General features: G+C 27.0%; 1 protein-coding gene across 4 annotated transcripts in view; it reads left to right on the top strand.

Moving 5' to 3' along the window:
* The window catches only part of LOC106684418 (latrophilin Cirl), a 185,767-nt gene extending 172,512 nt beyond the window's left edge, over positions 1–13,255 (top strand). The window contains exons 15-18 of one of the 4 annotated variants that reach the window (XR_010844271.1): positions 2,392–2,560; positions 3,898–4,177; positions 10,845–11,021; positions 12,206–12,331. Coding sequence is in view for 3 of the 4 variants with exons in the window: in XM_067050543.1 (XP_066906644.1) it covers positions 2,392–2,560; positions 3,898–4,119; positions 10,845–11,021; positions 12,206–12,856 (1,219 nt within the window). In the remaining variant the exon portion in view is untranslated. Of the gene's footprint in view, positions 1–2,391; positions 2,561–3,897; positions 4,178–10,844; positions 11,022–12,205 lie in introns of all 4 variants that reach the window. The other 3 variants (XM_067050543.1, XM_067050544.1, XM_067050545.1) reach the window with 3 other exon arrangements.
* The last annotated feature ends 3,961 nt before the right edge of the window (positions 13,256–17,216 follow it).

Below are 17,216 nucleotides of genomic sequence, written 5' to 3'. Positions count from 1 at the left end.
TATATAATTTTATTTATTCAGGTTTAATTTGGATGGTCAAACAAATTTTATATTTATATTGTCCTAATACAGGCTATCAAATGCTGTCCTAAATTGTTTTAGTCATATCAATTTCTCACCTGTGTTCCTATTCTATTTTATATGGATGTATATGTCTATTAAATGAAAATGCATGGAATATTAAATAACTCTAAATATTTTAACCTAAATTACTGATTTAGAATATTCTATATTGAATTGTCATGAATCTTATCTAACCCAATTTGATAGTGATATTTTTTTTGAACTATTTACCTTCTTGTTTGGTTAAAGTATTTTTCAAGGTTTCTCTTTATAGATATTGCATTTCTTTAACGAAAAAAAAGTTTTGTAATTATTTTATGTTTATCTAGTATCTTCAACGATTAATTTTGTATGTCATGAGTGGTGAAATTTATTATTTTTTAAATTAGCTTTTACATTTTCAAAATAATATGTTATGGAATAAAGATAGCTTAGAGTACAAAAAATCTTTAAAAGTAATAGTTGGTGAAACTCCTTCCCTATTTTCAGTTTGCATAGTTTGAAGTAAGAGGAGCTCATAAGAAAATAGTCCCTTGCCCAACATGCTGTCTCTCCTTGTGATATGAGCATGACTCAATATTTGATTTCCTAGCTCTTGATTATGTCAGATTTTTACTAAAGGAAGCCACCTCCTATTCACTCACAGATAGTGTCAATCCAGATTTTTATGGGAAATTTTTCTTAAGTGATTAAGATTAGAAACAGGCAATTTTTTAAGAGCATCAGAATTGACCCAAGGTGATTTTTTTCTCCTAAAACGGAGCCTTATGAATATTGCTGAATATATGAATATTGTTCAAGAAGCTATCATATTTTAAAAGAGAAGATTGGTACAATACATACATTATTTTCCAAGATATACCTGTTAGTAATTTCAAAAGTCTCTTATTGCAGTCTTATTGCGCTCAGTGGTTCCTAATCTTTTTTGGTAACTAGACTTACTAACTTTTTGGTCGAAGTAGGAAAATGCAGAACCTCTTAGGTAGAAGTCGGAAAATGGCGGAACCCCTGCATTATCATTTGATACAAATAAACTGATTCATCTTTTAAACAAAATCTAAGAAAGGTTAGGATACCTACACAACAACACCTGTGAAAAATTTGAAGAAAATCTGAGATAGTAAGGTTCAAAACTAGGTTGTGCTGATGTGGAATGCTGGTTGGGAACCACTGGTCTAGATTGTCACATATACTGTTGGGATAATATTATTTTGTAAACTATTTAGTATTAAATTCTTATGAATCAATTTTAGGATATAGTAATTTATTTTTTGAAGTTCATTTACATTTTTTTGGATTAATTCATTCCTAAACATTGAGAGGAAGTTTTACTATGCCTTTTTGCTTTCGCTATAGGTATAATTATTTTGATGTGTCTTTGTATAAATTTTCAAAACCTCTTTTTGTGATATTTATAATCAAATTTTTGAATTATATAACAGCTTAAATATTTAGCATTCAAGATTGGTTTTGTTCAACATAATCAATCCATCACCGTTAAAATTTCTCATATTTTATTTTTTTAAAATTGCATTTCTAATAAGTTAAACTTTATAAAAAACTAAATACTATATTCTTTTATCAACAGAATAAATATACATTCTAATTATATTAATAAGAGGAAGTGGGGTAACTCAGTGAGCAAGGCACTCTGTTACTTTAGCCATGAGTCAACTCCATGGGTTCGAAAACCCTCCAGAGGCACACCCAGCCTCTATAGAGTGGGTACCTTTAACTGGGAAAATGACCTGGCATTTAAGTTAAATCACCTCCTTACATAATTGTTGTTCAAGAAACAGTACTTCCTTACAAAGTACTGTGCTCCTGACCCTTCATGGGTGGTAGCGATGCAGGAATTATATTAATAAAATAATAATTACCTTAAATAGCCTTCGTCCTTTTACATTACCACCTTTAAACTTATATATATATTTTGTCAAGTAAAGCAACTTTAGGTAAGTATAATAAAATTTAAAGTGATTTTAATATATCCCTGGTCCTTATAAGTTATTTGATGTTGCTGCTTCTTGTCATTTATTGGTATTAGCTTTTATCCTGGTTTCAAAATCTCTTATTATTAAAATCATAACCATTAACCTAACTCATCATAAGATCAATGATTTTGTGTAAATATATATATAATCATTAATATTATTGTATGAAATTACAGCTTTAGAACTTTAGAACAAGCCTAATTGTTCAAATACCAAATAAATTATTTTCAAGTTTATTTATGGCTATTTAAGTGCTTTTATTTAATTTATGAAATTTGTGAAAATGGTAAAAATAGTCTATTTTCTTTAATCTTTGATTATTTTTCAATTAAAGGGCTTGGCTGCGAGGAGCTGTTGTTCTTGTCTTCCTGTTAGGACTTACATGGACTTTTGGACTTCTCTACCTGAATAAAGAATCTGTCATCATGGCCTATATATTTACAGTTCTAAACAGCTCACAAGGACTGTTCATATTTGTATTCCACTGTATTCAAAATGATAAGGTATGGATTCACAGTATTTACTTCAGGCATTTATTTATATGCACTACCTGTCAAAACTTTAAGACTACCTCTTGATACCTTTTCTAATTAAAGTTTAATACAATGGAAGTACATAAAATAATACAATTTTAGAGGAACTCATTTAAAAAATAAAATAAATCATTAACTGGTGATGTGGTGTTTATTGGACTTACTTAGTTTCCTCACCAAAAGGTTTTTACAAAATAGTAATTAATGACTTAAATAGACATAAATTTTGTTATCCTTTTATTCAAAATTTGACCTAAATAATTATCAATGCAACAGAATGCAGAAAAATGAATATCTTGTTATTTAATATATTCAAAATAAGAAAATACAGATAAAACCATAAACCAATTGATTAAACGGAAATGTGCAAGTATCATCTTGGCCGTTTTATACAAAATAAGTGGTGTTCTTAAACTTTTGACAGATAGTGTATATGCAGAAAGTATTTATATTTATTTTCATCATACATATTACATAAGAAGTGATAACGGTGTTTTGTAGAAAGAACAGCGACTCCTGAAACAGTTGACACTTCTGGTACATTAAACCATATTTGCTGTTGTGAGGTTACTGATGTTGGGTGTAATTAAACTAATTGATTTATTAAGTGCTACTTTAAATTAAAAAGCATCTTTAAATCAAATGTGGTTTATAATACTAAAGATATTATGCGAACTAGATCATATGTTCACGTTTTAAATCAGTCTTAAATTTATGAAAGCCTGTTTTGTTGTAATATTATTAATATTATTTTGTGATAACTAAAAGAACTGAAAAATGAAAGAATGGGTCTTTTATGCCCAGGAAGAATGATGCCTTAAAGTATTTTGGACCATATTTTGCATTAAATAATCAGTTTTAAAACATGAGATAAAGTGAAGGCTACAAAAAAACCTGCAATTTCTCTATATTTTAAATTTTATGAACAAAAGGATTAAAAATGGGTATTTGAAGTTAGTGGGATAGATACCAAATGAATTATCAATAAGGAAATATATGATGTAGAAGGAAAGAGTGATAATGCATGTTTATTTCAAGTTATTGGTGATTTGGTAACATTTAGCCCAATATTTATTGGTCTGGATGGAGCTCGATAAAATGAAGTATACAGGTGTACAGAGGATTTTATGAAGCCTTAGGAGTTATTAATACTTTTTATTTATTTATTTTTCTTAAATTGGTTTTGATTTGATAGATTAGTCATTGTTCATTGATATTTTTTATTATTTAATGTTCTCCAATCTGAAGAAAACGCTTCAGAATGTTCACCGTTCTTAAATTTTGTTAAATAATGTTGTTTTTTTCAGGTTCAGAAGGAGTATAGAAAATTCTTAAGAAGGCATCTTTGGCTTTCTAAATGTTTGGGATGTCAAGAAAGTGGAAGTGGCATCGGAAGTAGCAGTGGAGAAAGTAAGGAAAGGCGAACAAGTCTCTATACTGGCTCCCACGGAAATGCTCAGAGCACAGAGAGTACCTCGGCCTCATCTGCAGCTGCAGGAACTGCTGTTCCCACTCCACATGGAACTAGCGTGGGTAGTTACGTTCATAGAATACCCATTGCCCCCATGCCCAGCCCCACACACCAAGGTATAAAATATTCTCTCACTAACCCCATCACTAACACATGGGGCTGGGCTTGAATTGAAAATAGATCAATCTTTAAACAGCTTGTTCATCATACACTAGCTTTCTTGAAAGGAAAAAAAAAAAAAAAGAAAGAAACTAAAGAGCTTCACATCCTTTAATATCAGCCAATTTCAGTAGTTCTTGCTTGGATTTAAAATATTTTCCACTGCTCCATTTTATTTTTTCTCTTTTATTTTTTTTTCTTTTCTTTTTTTTTTTAATGCCTTAAACCAAACCATATTCTCTAACTAGCATCTCTAGTTTCTGTTATATTATGAAATTCATAAAATTAACTATACTATAGGAATATGTTGGTGGTGTTCACGAAATTCATGCATATTCTAATCTGCTTATAATTTTTAACCATTCATCTAACTAACATAGCATAAGAAATAAACCAATCCTTTTCCTATACCCAATTCTATTTTTTTTTTATAGTTGAAGGATGACCCTTATTTGGTGGTATATGAGATTTTTATTTTAAAAATAATTCTTTTTTTTAATAATGATAAATTATATATCAACCCTGAACGTAGCTGATTTTTTTGTTCTTAAAGTCTCTAAACATTATCAAATATTTTTACTGAATTATCCAGGCTTGCCTTTAGTCCTGTTTAAAAGCTCATCCTGGTTATTTTGCCTTACATTTTTTACTGGTTTGGTTAAACATACAAATTTTTGTGAATTTCCATACCAAACTTGAATATGTGATGTATATGAAAAGTTTCTCTTATCTAAATTGATTTCATGGATCTATTTTTCGGTTTTGTAGATTGGGTTGCTCTGAACTGATAAAAAAATATTGAAGAGAAATTGCATTAAACTACTTAATATGTAAATATAGTTCACAGAGATATATAATAAATTTTTCGAGTATTTTGCCTGTAACGTATTGTCAATCTGACCTTATGGTAAACAATTTTAATATCATAATTTTATATTGAAATATGATCTCATTAAATATGAATTAACAGGAAGCAAAATACTTTTATATTTTGTAGTAGCTTTACTGCCCTTTAAGCATAAATATTTGCTTAAAATTAAAAAAAAAAAAATTATAATCCAAGTAAACATTGAATTGTGCAAAGATTTACATGATATTAGAGTAATTACATTTCCTCAGAAAATGATGTTTATAGTAACGAAAATTAAATATATTTTTTTAATTTTCAATTCAGTAATTTTAATTTTTCATAAAATTAAAATTATTTTTATATTACATAATAATTAAAATTAATTAACAGCAGAATCTTTTAATTATACTTCTTATTGAATCTTAAATCATAACTTCTGAAAACCAGCTATTCATTTTCCATAAACTCTCAAACAAAAACAACTTATTACCCAATCAAATTAGATCTAGTTAATTTTTAATTAATTAAAATTTGTATCTTATAAACTTTGTTTTCAAAGTTGAAATTTAGGGCATAAACACACACATACCATTTTGCATGACTTGGTTATTTTGACTTAAGAATAAAAGAACCTTAAATATATTTCTGTCAAATACTCAGATACAAAATTTTTCCCAATTGCAACATTTTCCCTAAAAACATATTTCATACATCGGTAATTGAAAGTAAAAAGATTGATGTTGTTGATACTCAGATAAATAATATTTCATTACATTGTTCTGTTGGTTGGCACTTTGAAATACCTTTGAGTTAAATTATTGTTTTATTCTCATAAATTATAGCCATTTAAAAATGCTGAAATTACAGTTAAGTTAGGTTGGTTATAATCTTATTTTATTTTGAATTCTAGCCATGAATGTCAGATTTTTAGAACATGTACTTATATATGAGAAGGAATGTATTAGAAGTAAAGTATAAATAGCTGATCCATACGAAACATTTACAGAAACCATCAATTTCTATCAGATTTTGCTACTTTCATATTATCTTGTTGATTATATTCTGTTGTCAGTTATAAATTGACTTGTATTCATGCCACTTTAGGACCTAACTTCAACTGAAAAGATTTGTTTAGGGGGGTTTGATCTTCTCTTGAGGGAGCATAGCAAGCAGAAGTTTACAGCTGTTATCCAATTAAATCAGTGATAATAATAGTGTAGGTTATAACTAACAACGGAATATAAAGGATAGTAAGTAAGTACATTATTGTATACAGGATAGTATTAATCACATTAGGATTTCACAAGTATTGGAATAGGTGGTAATTTGTTTCTAAAACATTTGAACTGTATGTACTTTCTTCAGATGTCTTACATATTACAAACATATAAAACAAAAGAAAAGACATAATAAATTTAACATTGCTATATTTCGATTTGATCTGAATAAATTTCCTGAATTTAATAACTCAATGGAAATACAATATTTGCAATTAAAAATAAAACTGCAAGTTGGTAATTAATGTTAAGGTTTTTCCCAAAATACTTAATTTTCAAAAACAGTCAAAAGTGCTTAAAATGAATTACCCGCCTTTGTCATGAAATGATTATATATTATACTACTTTAATCTCAGAATTGGTCTTTGACAACCACACCACTCAAAACAATGGCAAAAAAAGAAAGAATAGTGGTAGTATCAGCAAACGTTATACCAGTGTGCACTCTATGTAAAAACCTCTATCAAGTGGTATTTTTGTTTAGTTAATTGGTTTAGTACATAACCTGAAAAAGGGATCTATCAGTAGCTGTTGCCCACTTCAATTTAAGTCAATAATATAATTAGTATAAATATCTGCTGTTCCTTGTTATGCTGCTGAAAAAATAATGTGTTTATGCTTTATTTACCAAAAAAGTTGGGAGTAATATACTTGGATTAATGTTAAAATAACACACACACACACAAAAAAAAATAATAATAGTAAAATCAATCCACAATAAGAAATATCTCCTATTTCCATTCACATTACTTTTTTTATAGCTTTGGGTGTTAAATCCAATATAAAAACTGTTAGTTGTATTTCGCCAATATTAGTCTAATTAGGATTAATTACTTTTTATTATAGCTTTGTAGACAATTTAATTGTCTTTCAAATGAGCATCTAGAATGTCCTGGAAGATTTAAATTTTTCAAATTAATTGAATTATTAATAAAGAGTGAAATGATCTCCACGGGCACCTGCTCTAAATATTTTTAAAATAAAATAAACTTGGTTACAAAGATATACACAACATATTTTAGCTGACACTGGTATAATTTATATATATATAGTGATTACTTATGATATTTCAAGCGACTATATGCAATTTGTAGAGTGAATAATTTTGTGTTACATTCAAATATATTTTACTTTTTGTCAGAACTTTTCTACCTGCAGATGTTTAGTATTTGACAATTGAAAGGGCTTTAAGGAGAAAACTTTAGGCAAGTTTAATCAATATCATTTGAGCCATCATGGTGCTGAATTTGCAAGAAAAATATGCTTTTTGATTATTGTTCTGCTCCTATTTTGTACAGGGTATCAAATTCACTACACAGGTATCAGAGGTTAAAATCCTACTAATCAAAATGTAAGCAACAAAACTACTCCACTCATTCTAGAGATAATCTTAGTGGACACAAACCAATGGCCGAAAATGTGTTTTTAGGTAACATCATAGGGCTTTAAAATACTTAGTTTTGTTGAAAAATTCATGTAAAAAATATGACCAGATTACAGTACTTTCTCCACCCAGTAGTTGTAAAAAATAAATATTCAGTAGTAACCACTCTCTTCATATTGTATTTATTGTATGTTCCAGAAAAAACTGTTGATGAAAATTCTGGTTTTTAATTAATTTAAAAACATATCTATTACAATTTCAGATGTATTTAATACTATTTAGCAAATAAGTCGTGTTAAATTTATTGCCATTTTTAATAAATAAAATATCCTAAGGATGCAAATAAATAGCCCATTTTGCTAACTCAGTCGGTCTAAATTATTCAAAATTATTTGAATATTGTTGTTCTGCTTATAACACAAATGTGAATACATTCACCCCATTACTGATGATATTATGATAATCCACTATATTGTTGGCCTAGATTATTATTTATTTGTAATTAGTTCAGTTTTGTCCCTTATTCCTGGTTTGCTTACATAGTTCTTTTCTCTATCATCCATAAACTCATTATAAACAGTTAGGAAGGACATAGAAAGCTGGATATATTATAGAACTATAATTTCTAAAATTACATAATTTAAATATACATAAATTACATATCATATGACGGGGTTATATCATAATTTATTCGGAACAAAGTTGATTTGAGAAATTTCCCTAGGTTAAAAATTATTTTATTTTCTAAATATGATACAGCTAAGGCAAAGATTGAAAACTTTTATGTGTGGGTAAATAAAAATGCAGAAGTCCTAAATTGGTGCTAACAAAAGCAGTGAATGAAGAAAAAAAATCCACCATTAAAAATTTAGTTTCTAATCTTGAATAAATATACTTTAACCAACTTGGAAATTATTCAAATTAATTTATTACAAATTATGTAATAATGAATAATTTTTTGTTTGTTTCTTCATCATTCAAACTATTCATTCTTCATAACTTTGTGATATGTCAGAGATCATATTATTTTATTTAAAATAACAAATAATATATTATTTATTGGTCGTTACTTATTTAGTAATTATTGATTGAAATTTTGTTACACGTATTGCCATCAGATAATATTTTAACATTTAATTCAAAATTGACTTGAAAGTTAATTAAGAACAGGATCAGAATGTATGAGGTCTTATTTGATTAGGAAAAACCAATAACAATGTTATTCTTAAAATTTTATTGAATTTAATAAATCAGAAATGAGAAAGAACTTTTTGGAAGAAAATTGTTTATTTGTAATTTGCAATTATAAAATGAAACTTTAAATTTATGTTACGTTAAAGATTAGAAAGAAGTATCAAATACATTTATTATTTATAATTCATGAATTGGGAATAAATCTATTTTATTTTTTTGTTTATGGATAGCTAATAAATGATTTTAATTGGTTGTTTTACCTACGCAAGTCTCACAAAGCCTATCGGGAAACAAAAAATAAACTTAAAAAAACAAAAACTTATTTGTTATTCACAATAAAATTTGCCCAAGTTTAACCAGTACAATAAAATTATGAGATATGTCTCTTTGGATACTGTTTGATTTTTTTTGTTTTTATGTAATATAAAATTATCCAACAGTAAGTATTAAAGTGATGTGTTTGTGTTTTGATGTATTGTAAATCACTTGGGTTAAAAATATTTTTGTCTGTTATGTTATAATTTTTTTTTTATTATTATTATTATTTTTATTTATTTTTTAAAATATACATCATTATTGTTTTATATATCACTCTTAGTCTGTTCAAAATGAGTCAGTTTTTATTTTTATATCATTTTTCTGTCCATTGATTTATTAATTGGTTGATTTTTAATAAACTTTACTTCGTCTTGTAAATTCTTATTGAAAACAGCTGATAGTTTCTAAGACAAGTAAAATTAATTTAATCAAAATTAAATCAACTTCTATTGAAGCATTAATTTTCTGTAATTTTTGAAGTAGTAAAGTCTTACTATTATAATATTTTTTGAGGATTTAAATGATGACTCTATTAAATTAGTTACTGTTTGATGAACATTTCCATCACTATAATTATTTTTATTTACTTTTCATTTTAATCTTAAATTAAACGTGTAATCGATAATGGCAATAAGTCCATCATATTTCACATAACAATAGTAGCTTGATCTTCATGATATTGGAAGAGTTTTGCTAAATTGGTGATGATTAAGGAAACTTTATGTGATCTGCTAAAGTCCAGCCTCATGTCACATCCTCCTCAGCATTTAGTGTGCTAAAGAAACTAGATTAAGTATTATACACCAAATTAAGCCAGTGTTTTTTTTATTATTTAATTCTGGTTGATCACCTTAATGAAATTAATACTGATATGATGAAATTAAGAAAAAAATCGGATTTTAGTATCTATTACTTTTTCAATATGATAACCATTTGTAATTGTTAAGAATATAAATATTATATATATATTTTTCTCCAGTACTTTATTCATGGCTTTAATTCTTGATTTTATTTTTCTCAAAATTAAATTATGACTTTTAAGAGCTTATAACATTTGATAATAGTTATGTTTCTGAAATTTCTTTTTTTTTTTTAGGAGGGGAATCTAATATATACATTATATTTTTAACATTTCAAGCAATTATAAATTTGTAAATTGTAAATCAAATATTATAATGACAATTATTCAACTTCAGGATTACCATGAATTATTACAGGAATTGTATTGATAATAAATTTTTCCTTGAATTTTATTACCTAATAATTTCATATTAAACCCCCCAAAATTATATTTTTTCTAGTTTCTCAAATAATATATTTATTACTTACAAATTAAAATAAATTTTTTAAAGCTAATATTTTTTTTTTTCATTTTTGGTATCTGTAATTTTAAAATAAACTAAAAATACCCATAATATATTAATAGATCATTACTTATATAATCTTTTTGTTTTTAATAGAGACATTATTTCGAAGGGATGCTGGTTATAGAAACGTTTTGTGTTTTTTTAAATATATATATTGGTCAAAATTTTACTTTTAAACTTACATGAATCCATTAAGTATGAGTATGAGGGAAAGTGGTATTGGTATGATTACAGTACAGTGGGCCGACTACAGGTTGGCCAAGAGGGATCACTGCGGAAAATCAAGTCGAAGTGTCCATTGCCACTTTGCCTTATGTTCGACCCACCCCCAGACCCACAGGATTCCCTCCCCCTAACATCCCAAAGTCTGCTACAACATGGGGCCCGCTTCATAAGCCTTCTGTTTGGAAGGTGAGCACCCTGTGTTTACCACTTGCACTTGCATGCTAGCTTGAAGGGTTAAATGCTTTAAACCTTGTTTACTTTACTTTGCTATTTCCTCTATCTATCTTTGTCTTTTTCTCTTTAATTTTAAAATACCTAGTGGTTCCAGTGAGATAATTCAATTTTTTAATATTATAAGACTTTTCACTTTTTTAACTGTTAAGATAATATCTATAATAGAATACATATCTACAGCAGTTTTTTCTCAAAACTATAGCATCTTTTATTATTGATTTATTGATGTAACAGTATAGTTTTATATATAATATATATTATATTAACAGTTTTTTTATTATTATTATTATATATATATATATATATATATATATACCTACTAAGTATACTGAATGGTTCATACTAATTTATTAATTTAACTACCCATCATTAAAACAAGTTTTATTTTTTGTAGGTGTACTTTCGTAAGCACTAAAATATGAGGATCCCACAAATTCTATTGATTTTTATTCTTTTTAATATTTATTGAAATTAGATCTCAAAGTTGTGAATGGACTGATTTCTGCTTAAAATTTGATTTATATTTATTTTAATATTTTATTTTCTTGTTGAGCCAGGAAAAAAACAAATTTGTTATGCCATTGAAAATTAGTTAAGCTGGTATTGTGAGAACAATTGGTTTCATTTTTTATCAAACATTTTTGGTAATCATTGTTTAATATTTAGGTATTTTATTGATTTAATACATAGGTATTGCAATTGCTAAATCCCTTTGGTTTTCTATTCTGCTGATTGAAATTATTATTCTTTTTACCTTACTTACAATTTTAAACAAAGCTAATTAAATTGTTTTAGAAGAAACCTTTTTATGTTTTAAACTGTTATTCCATACACTTTTCTGCCTGAGACATTTACTTGAATATTTATATTTAATTTGGCAATTTTTGTATTCATATACTTATTAATTTTTCATGTTTTAATAAGGGATGAAGTTAAGAATATGTTTTAATCAAAAGAATTTTTGTGAATCTCATGAGTAGTATAAGTAATTTAACAAGTTTCCCTTTTAAGATTGTATTTAAATATGTTTTCTTTACATATAAAATTGAATAATTATTATGCTAATTAAATTTTTAACAATATTTTCTTAGATTTATTGGGCCTAATTTCTTGTTTTTTTTTTCTTTTTTCTACAGAACATTTCTTTTAAGTCATTTAGTCGTGACTCTGGACATGGTGGTTCAGAACAAGAGGATTCTCCCAAGGCTCACACTACTGTTTTGACCAGTAATTCTTTATTGAGACACAAAGAAGGCCCTAGACAGACTTATATTTCATCAGCATATTCACATTCACATCTTCAGCCTCAGATTCAACATTTGCAGTCTGTAACAATTCAACACCGTAATAAACAAGCAAATGGTAATATTAGAGCTACTAGCCCTTGGAATCATACATACACAGAAATACGAGAAAGAGAAAGAGGGCAAAGGATTAGAGATGAGGATCCTGTATATGAAGAAATAGAAAGGGAAAGAGCTGAAATTCAAGTTAGTGATATGAGCGATGAAGATGGACGTCGTCAAAGTGATATGAGTAGGCAGTCATCAAGAAGTTATGGTGACCATAGGCCTCTCATTCCTTACAGTCCAGCAACTGATAGGAGTTTTCATACAGCCTTTGATGCTGCGTTTAGACAAAGGCTAAAAGAACAAGCTCAAAATAGAGCAACTGCTCAACAGGGCACTGTTGCAGTTCTAGATGGAGAAACTGTAGTTTGCCATTTACAGCCCGAATACACTTCTAGGACTATGTTGCAGCACCACCAACCTTATAGTGAATGTTAATATTAATTGTTTTTATGAGATGTGGACCTGCCTTATTTTTGAACAATTGTGCTCATTATGCATTCTCGTTTTTATGTGTTAATATTGTAAATAAATACAGCTTTGTAAATGTTTATTTTAAAACCATATTCCAAGCGTTTTGTATAGACAATTCTGAAATGTAAAAAAATGTCTTATTTTAAACCCTAATGCATATAAGGCATTTTGTATAGATAATTCTGAAATGTAAAAAAAAAAAAAAAAAAAAAAAAAAAAATGTCTGTGACTTTTTATATAATTCTTTTTGGTAAGGATATGTATAATTAATAATGCTCCTGTGATGATGCAACCGTAGCTGTTAATTGTAAAGCATCACTACCTTTAAGACTGTTGAAATAAAATACCCAAGTGTTTCACAAACTTTTGTGAACATAATTTTATTTAATTTTATCAGGAGACCACATATTCATTAAAATAATACCAAATAAATAAATAAATGTGCTCTCCTGTAATCCCATCCCAGTTCCTCTCAGTGGAATTACTGATGATTAGGTAAGAGGTTAGCCTTTTTCTTCATTATTAATTTTATTTGGTTAATGTAAGTGTTAAAAATTTTGAATCCAAAAATTTAGAGACAGTTAATTGTAAACACGGTAATAAATTTATTTATTTTAAATAGTTTTTTCTTCCCTGAAACCCATTATAATTTATTAACTGTGAGATTTTTTTGATTAATTTTTTTTGTTAACATTAATTAATTATGAAAATGTTTTAGTAAGCCTTTCCTTTGTTTCCTCAAGAGTACATAATAAGAAAAATACAATGGTTTTTTTTTCTCATTTTTTATATTTAATCAGATTAGTTTTTGATGTTTAAATAATAATTTATTTTTAAACAAGAATGGTTTCGTCAGTTATGATCTATACTTCCGTATTTTTATTATGAAAGTATAACTTCTAGTAAAAATTGGTTAATGTCAGGAATTTCTTTTATTTAATAAGAGAATGTCATTATAAATCTTTTGATATTGGCATGTTAGGTATTGTATATAATATAGACATATTTCCATGTTAGAAAAAATAGTTTGAATAGAACTATTTATTATTAACCAACTTAACACAGCTATATTTATTTTTACTTCCCTTCTAGATAATCATAATCAGCAATTATTACGTTTAAGATACTGTATCCAAAGGGTGTAAGGGTCATTGAAAAATTAAAATATTATAATACCTTTTTTCTGAGAAATCATTTTGACCTCTCTTTAATTATCATTTTTGTTTAATCTTTTTTTCATAACTATAGTAATTCAAAGCTTTAATGCTGTATCATTTACATCATTTGCAAAGTATGACAGTTCTAAAAATTATAGTGTTAAGATATTATTAAATAATATTTTTAGGATGTTATAAAATATTATTGTTAAAATATTATAAAATAATATTGTTAAAACATTATAAAGTAACATTGTTAAAATATAAAACAATATTGTTAAAATAATATTACTAAAATATTATAAAATAATATTGCAAAAGTATTATAAAATAAAATTGATAAAGTAATACAAAATAATATTGATGAATTATTACAAAATAATATTGTTAAAATATTATAAAATAACATTGTCAAAATATTATAAAATAATATTGTCAAAATATTATAAAATAATATTTTGTATAACCAAGACCTGTGTCAACTTTCTGTTGGTGGACACTTATTAACACTTTTTAAACCTTGTCCTATGAGTGTTTACTACCTAGGGGAGCGCTTACTAAGTAGTAACAAAAGTCTTACTCATATAATAAATTTTATTTAAATTTCAGTAGAAAATTTACCCATTAAAATTATTTTTCAAAATACAAGCCAGTGTTACTAATTACTTTAACACATCTTCCTGCTAGAACTTGAATTTTGAGATGAACCAACCCTTAGTTTGTGTGCGGAAAGACTTAGCACATTTTGATTTAACATCTTTGTTTTCAAAGTGCTGGGCTTTCTGAACATGCATCACTGACTGTGAAAAATCTGTCCAAGATTAGGGCTGTTAGGAGAGTGTGCCAGGATGCTAAAGCCCTCCATTTCTGATATTTCTTTTACTTAGATATAAAGTGTTTATCACCTATATTTTTTGTAAATTTTACAAAATCGAATGAAAGGTTCAGTTGTTATCCATAATCAAGCAAACAATTGTTGAAAGTAAATGCTATATGTATTGTTAACTTCAAAGTTAAACTAGGGTTAAAATAGAGGCTATAATGAATTGATGTACAAAGACTTTTGTAACAACCTTGTATAGCTTCTTGAATTTCTTCCCTTTGCCGATATATTATCAGGAAAACTGGCTATTATATAAAATTATGATGGTTTTGTACCATTTGAGAGTAAGATTTGCTTTAGGAGTACAATTCAAGAAGCTGTTCAGGAATGATTGCAGAACCATGTTATTTAAGATAAATAAGTTAAATTTGTATGAAGATCAGAAATAATTTTTAAATGATTAAGGATTACCATACCCACTAATATTGTTGGTTCGCTCATAGCATAATATGGAGCCCTGCTACTTATAAGGAGTTTCACCTATGTGAAAGAAGATATTAATAATTGTATGACCAGTACAATTGAGTAAGATATAAAATTAAGAGCTGCTGTTCTAGATTATAAAGTGATGTATCTGAGAATTAAATTATGGATCTGAAACTATCTATTAGAAGCACATTTATGAAGTAAGTAACTTGAGATACTTCAGGCAGATTTTCTTTTAACAAACACATAGGAATTTTTTTTTTTTTGTACTTCCTCTATGCAATTACTTAATACCTTAAGCTCTTTGTTGAACAGGTAGATAAATATTAGTAATTAATATTCACCCCTCCAAATTTATCAAGGATTTTTAATTTCTTGTGAACAACCATAACAGAAATTTTATCAATAAAAAATTGTCTAGAAGCTCAAAATAAATTTCTGATTATAATATATATAGTTGTATGTAGAGCAGCCCAGGACAAAAACTTCTGGAGGCTGCTGGTTGAGGAGGCCTGGACACGTCAATGTGTTGCAGGACCAAACTAAAAATAATATATGTAGCAGTCATTAACCATTTATCTAAAATGGTTGCTTTTATGTTATTTTTGGTAAATGAATACTATATTTTCTTATTAAATGATAACATTACAAGTAATCTAATGGACTCTAAGGACATTTAAAAATATACATAAATAGATGACAGAGTATTCACTGACACTTATATATCATTACCATTCTATAGAAATTGGACTTATGTATTCTTTGAGAAACATTTCTGATCAGCTACACATTATCTCAAAATATTTAATATATTTTTTAAAATAAATGGGAATAAGAAAGTATATTTGGTTGCTACATTATTTTGTTCGAGATTTTTTGAGTATTCTATGAAAAAATATTGTTTGAATATTGGGAATTAGATAGATTAAAAATAAGAATGAAGAAGTGGACATATTCATGAGTTGGGCAATTTCATAGTCTAGGTCTAAAGCTTATGAAATATATATTAATTATTTAATTGTAATTATATTAATTGATTGTAGATTTTGGGTTTGATCAAAGTGATGAGGAAAGCTAAAATATTGTATGAGGAAAGAAAAGTATGGATGAAGAACAGAATTCTGTCATGCAGACAGATATTTATTTAACACGCACAATAAAAAGAACTAAGTTATTGAAGCCATAGGTGACTGTTACACTTTGTTTTGATTAAGATACTTTACTTCTCATTTGCTGGTAGTCAGTTCATTCATATTGTTAAGAATTTGACAATTGAGACAAAAATTGTTACTAATGATTGCTAATTGATTTTTGAAAAATATGATTCTTAAGGCAGAATGTAATATATGCATTAAAATATTTCGAAACAAAACTTTTTGTGACATCAACATCGACTTTTGTAACAACATACAACCATTAAAACATGGATTAACATAAATAATATTCTGATCACTAAATGCAGAATTAGCTCATTAATTTAAATTTAACTGGACTGGTAAGTAACACTTCTTGACTATTAGGTTAATTGTACTTATTGTCATAATTTAGATACTTTCACAATGCTAAAAATAAAAAAATACGCACAACATTAAATGTTGACAATATACTTTCTGATACACCATCATCTATCTGATATGAATTTTAAGGTTCAGTCAAAGAACATTCTAGCCTTCTTTTCAAGAATGCAGTATCTTCCCAAAAGTAATATTTGAGATTTTCACAATACTGTTATTGAAAAAACTACTTTAGTTTAAATTTGTCGTTAAACAGTAAATGCAACAATTTTCTTAATTTATGTCTTTAAATGTAGTATATTTTCATATGTTTATGTTCATATCATACAGTGAAAAGCAATTAA

The sequence above is a fragment of the Halyomorpha halys genome, unplaced genomic scaffold (assembly GCF_000696795.3).
Source record: "Halyomorpha halys isolate HHAL.00 unplaced genomic scaffold, Hhal_1.1 Scaffold579.1, whole genome shotgun sequence".
NCBI classification, from domain to species: domain Eukaryota; kingdom Metazoa; phylum Arthropoda; class Insecta; order Hemiptera; family Pentatomidae; genus Halyomorpha; species Halyomorpha halys.
Note: the sequence above shows the minus strand (reverse complement) of the source record. Positions and strands in the feature narration are given on the sequence as shown.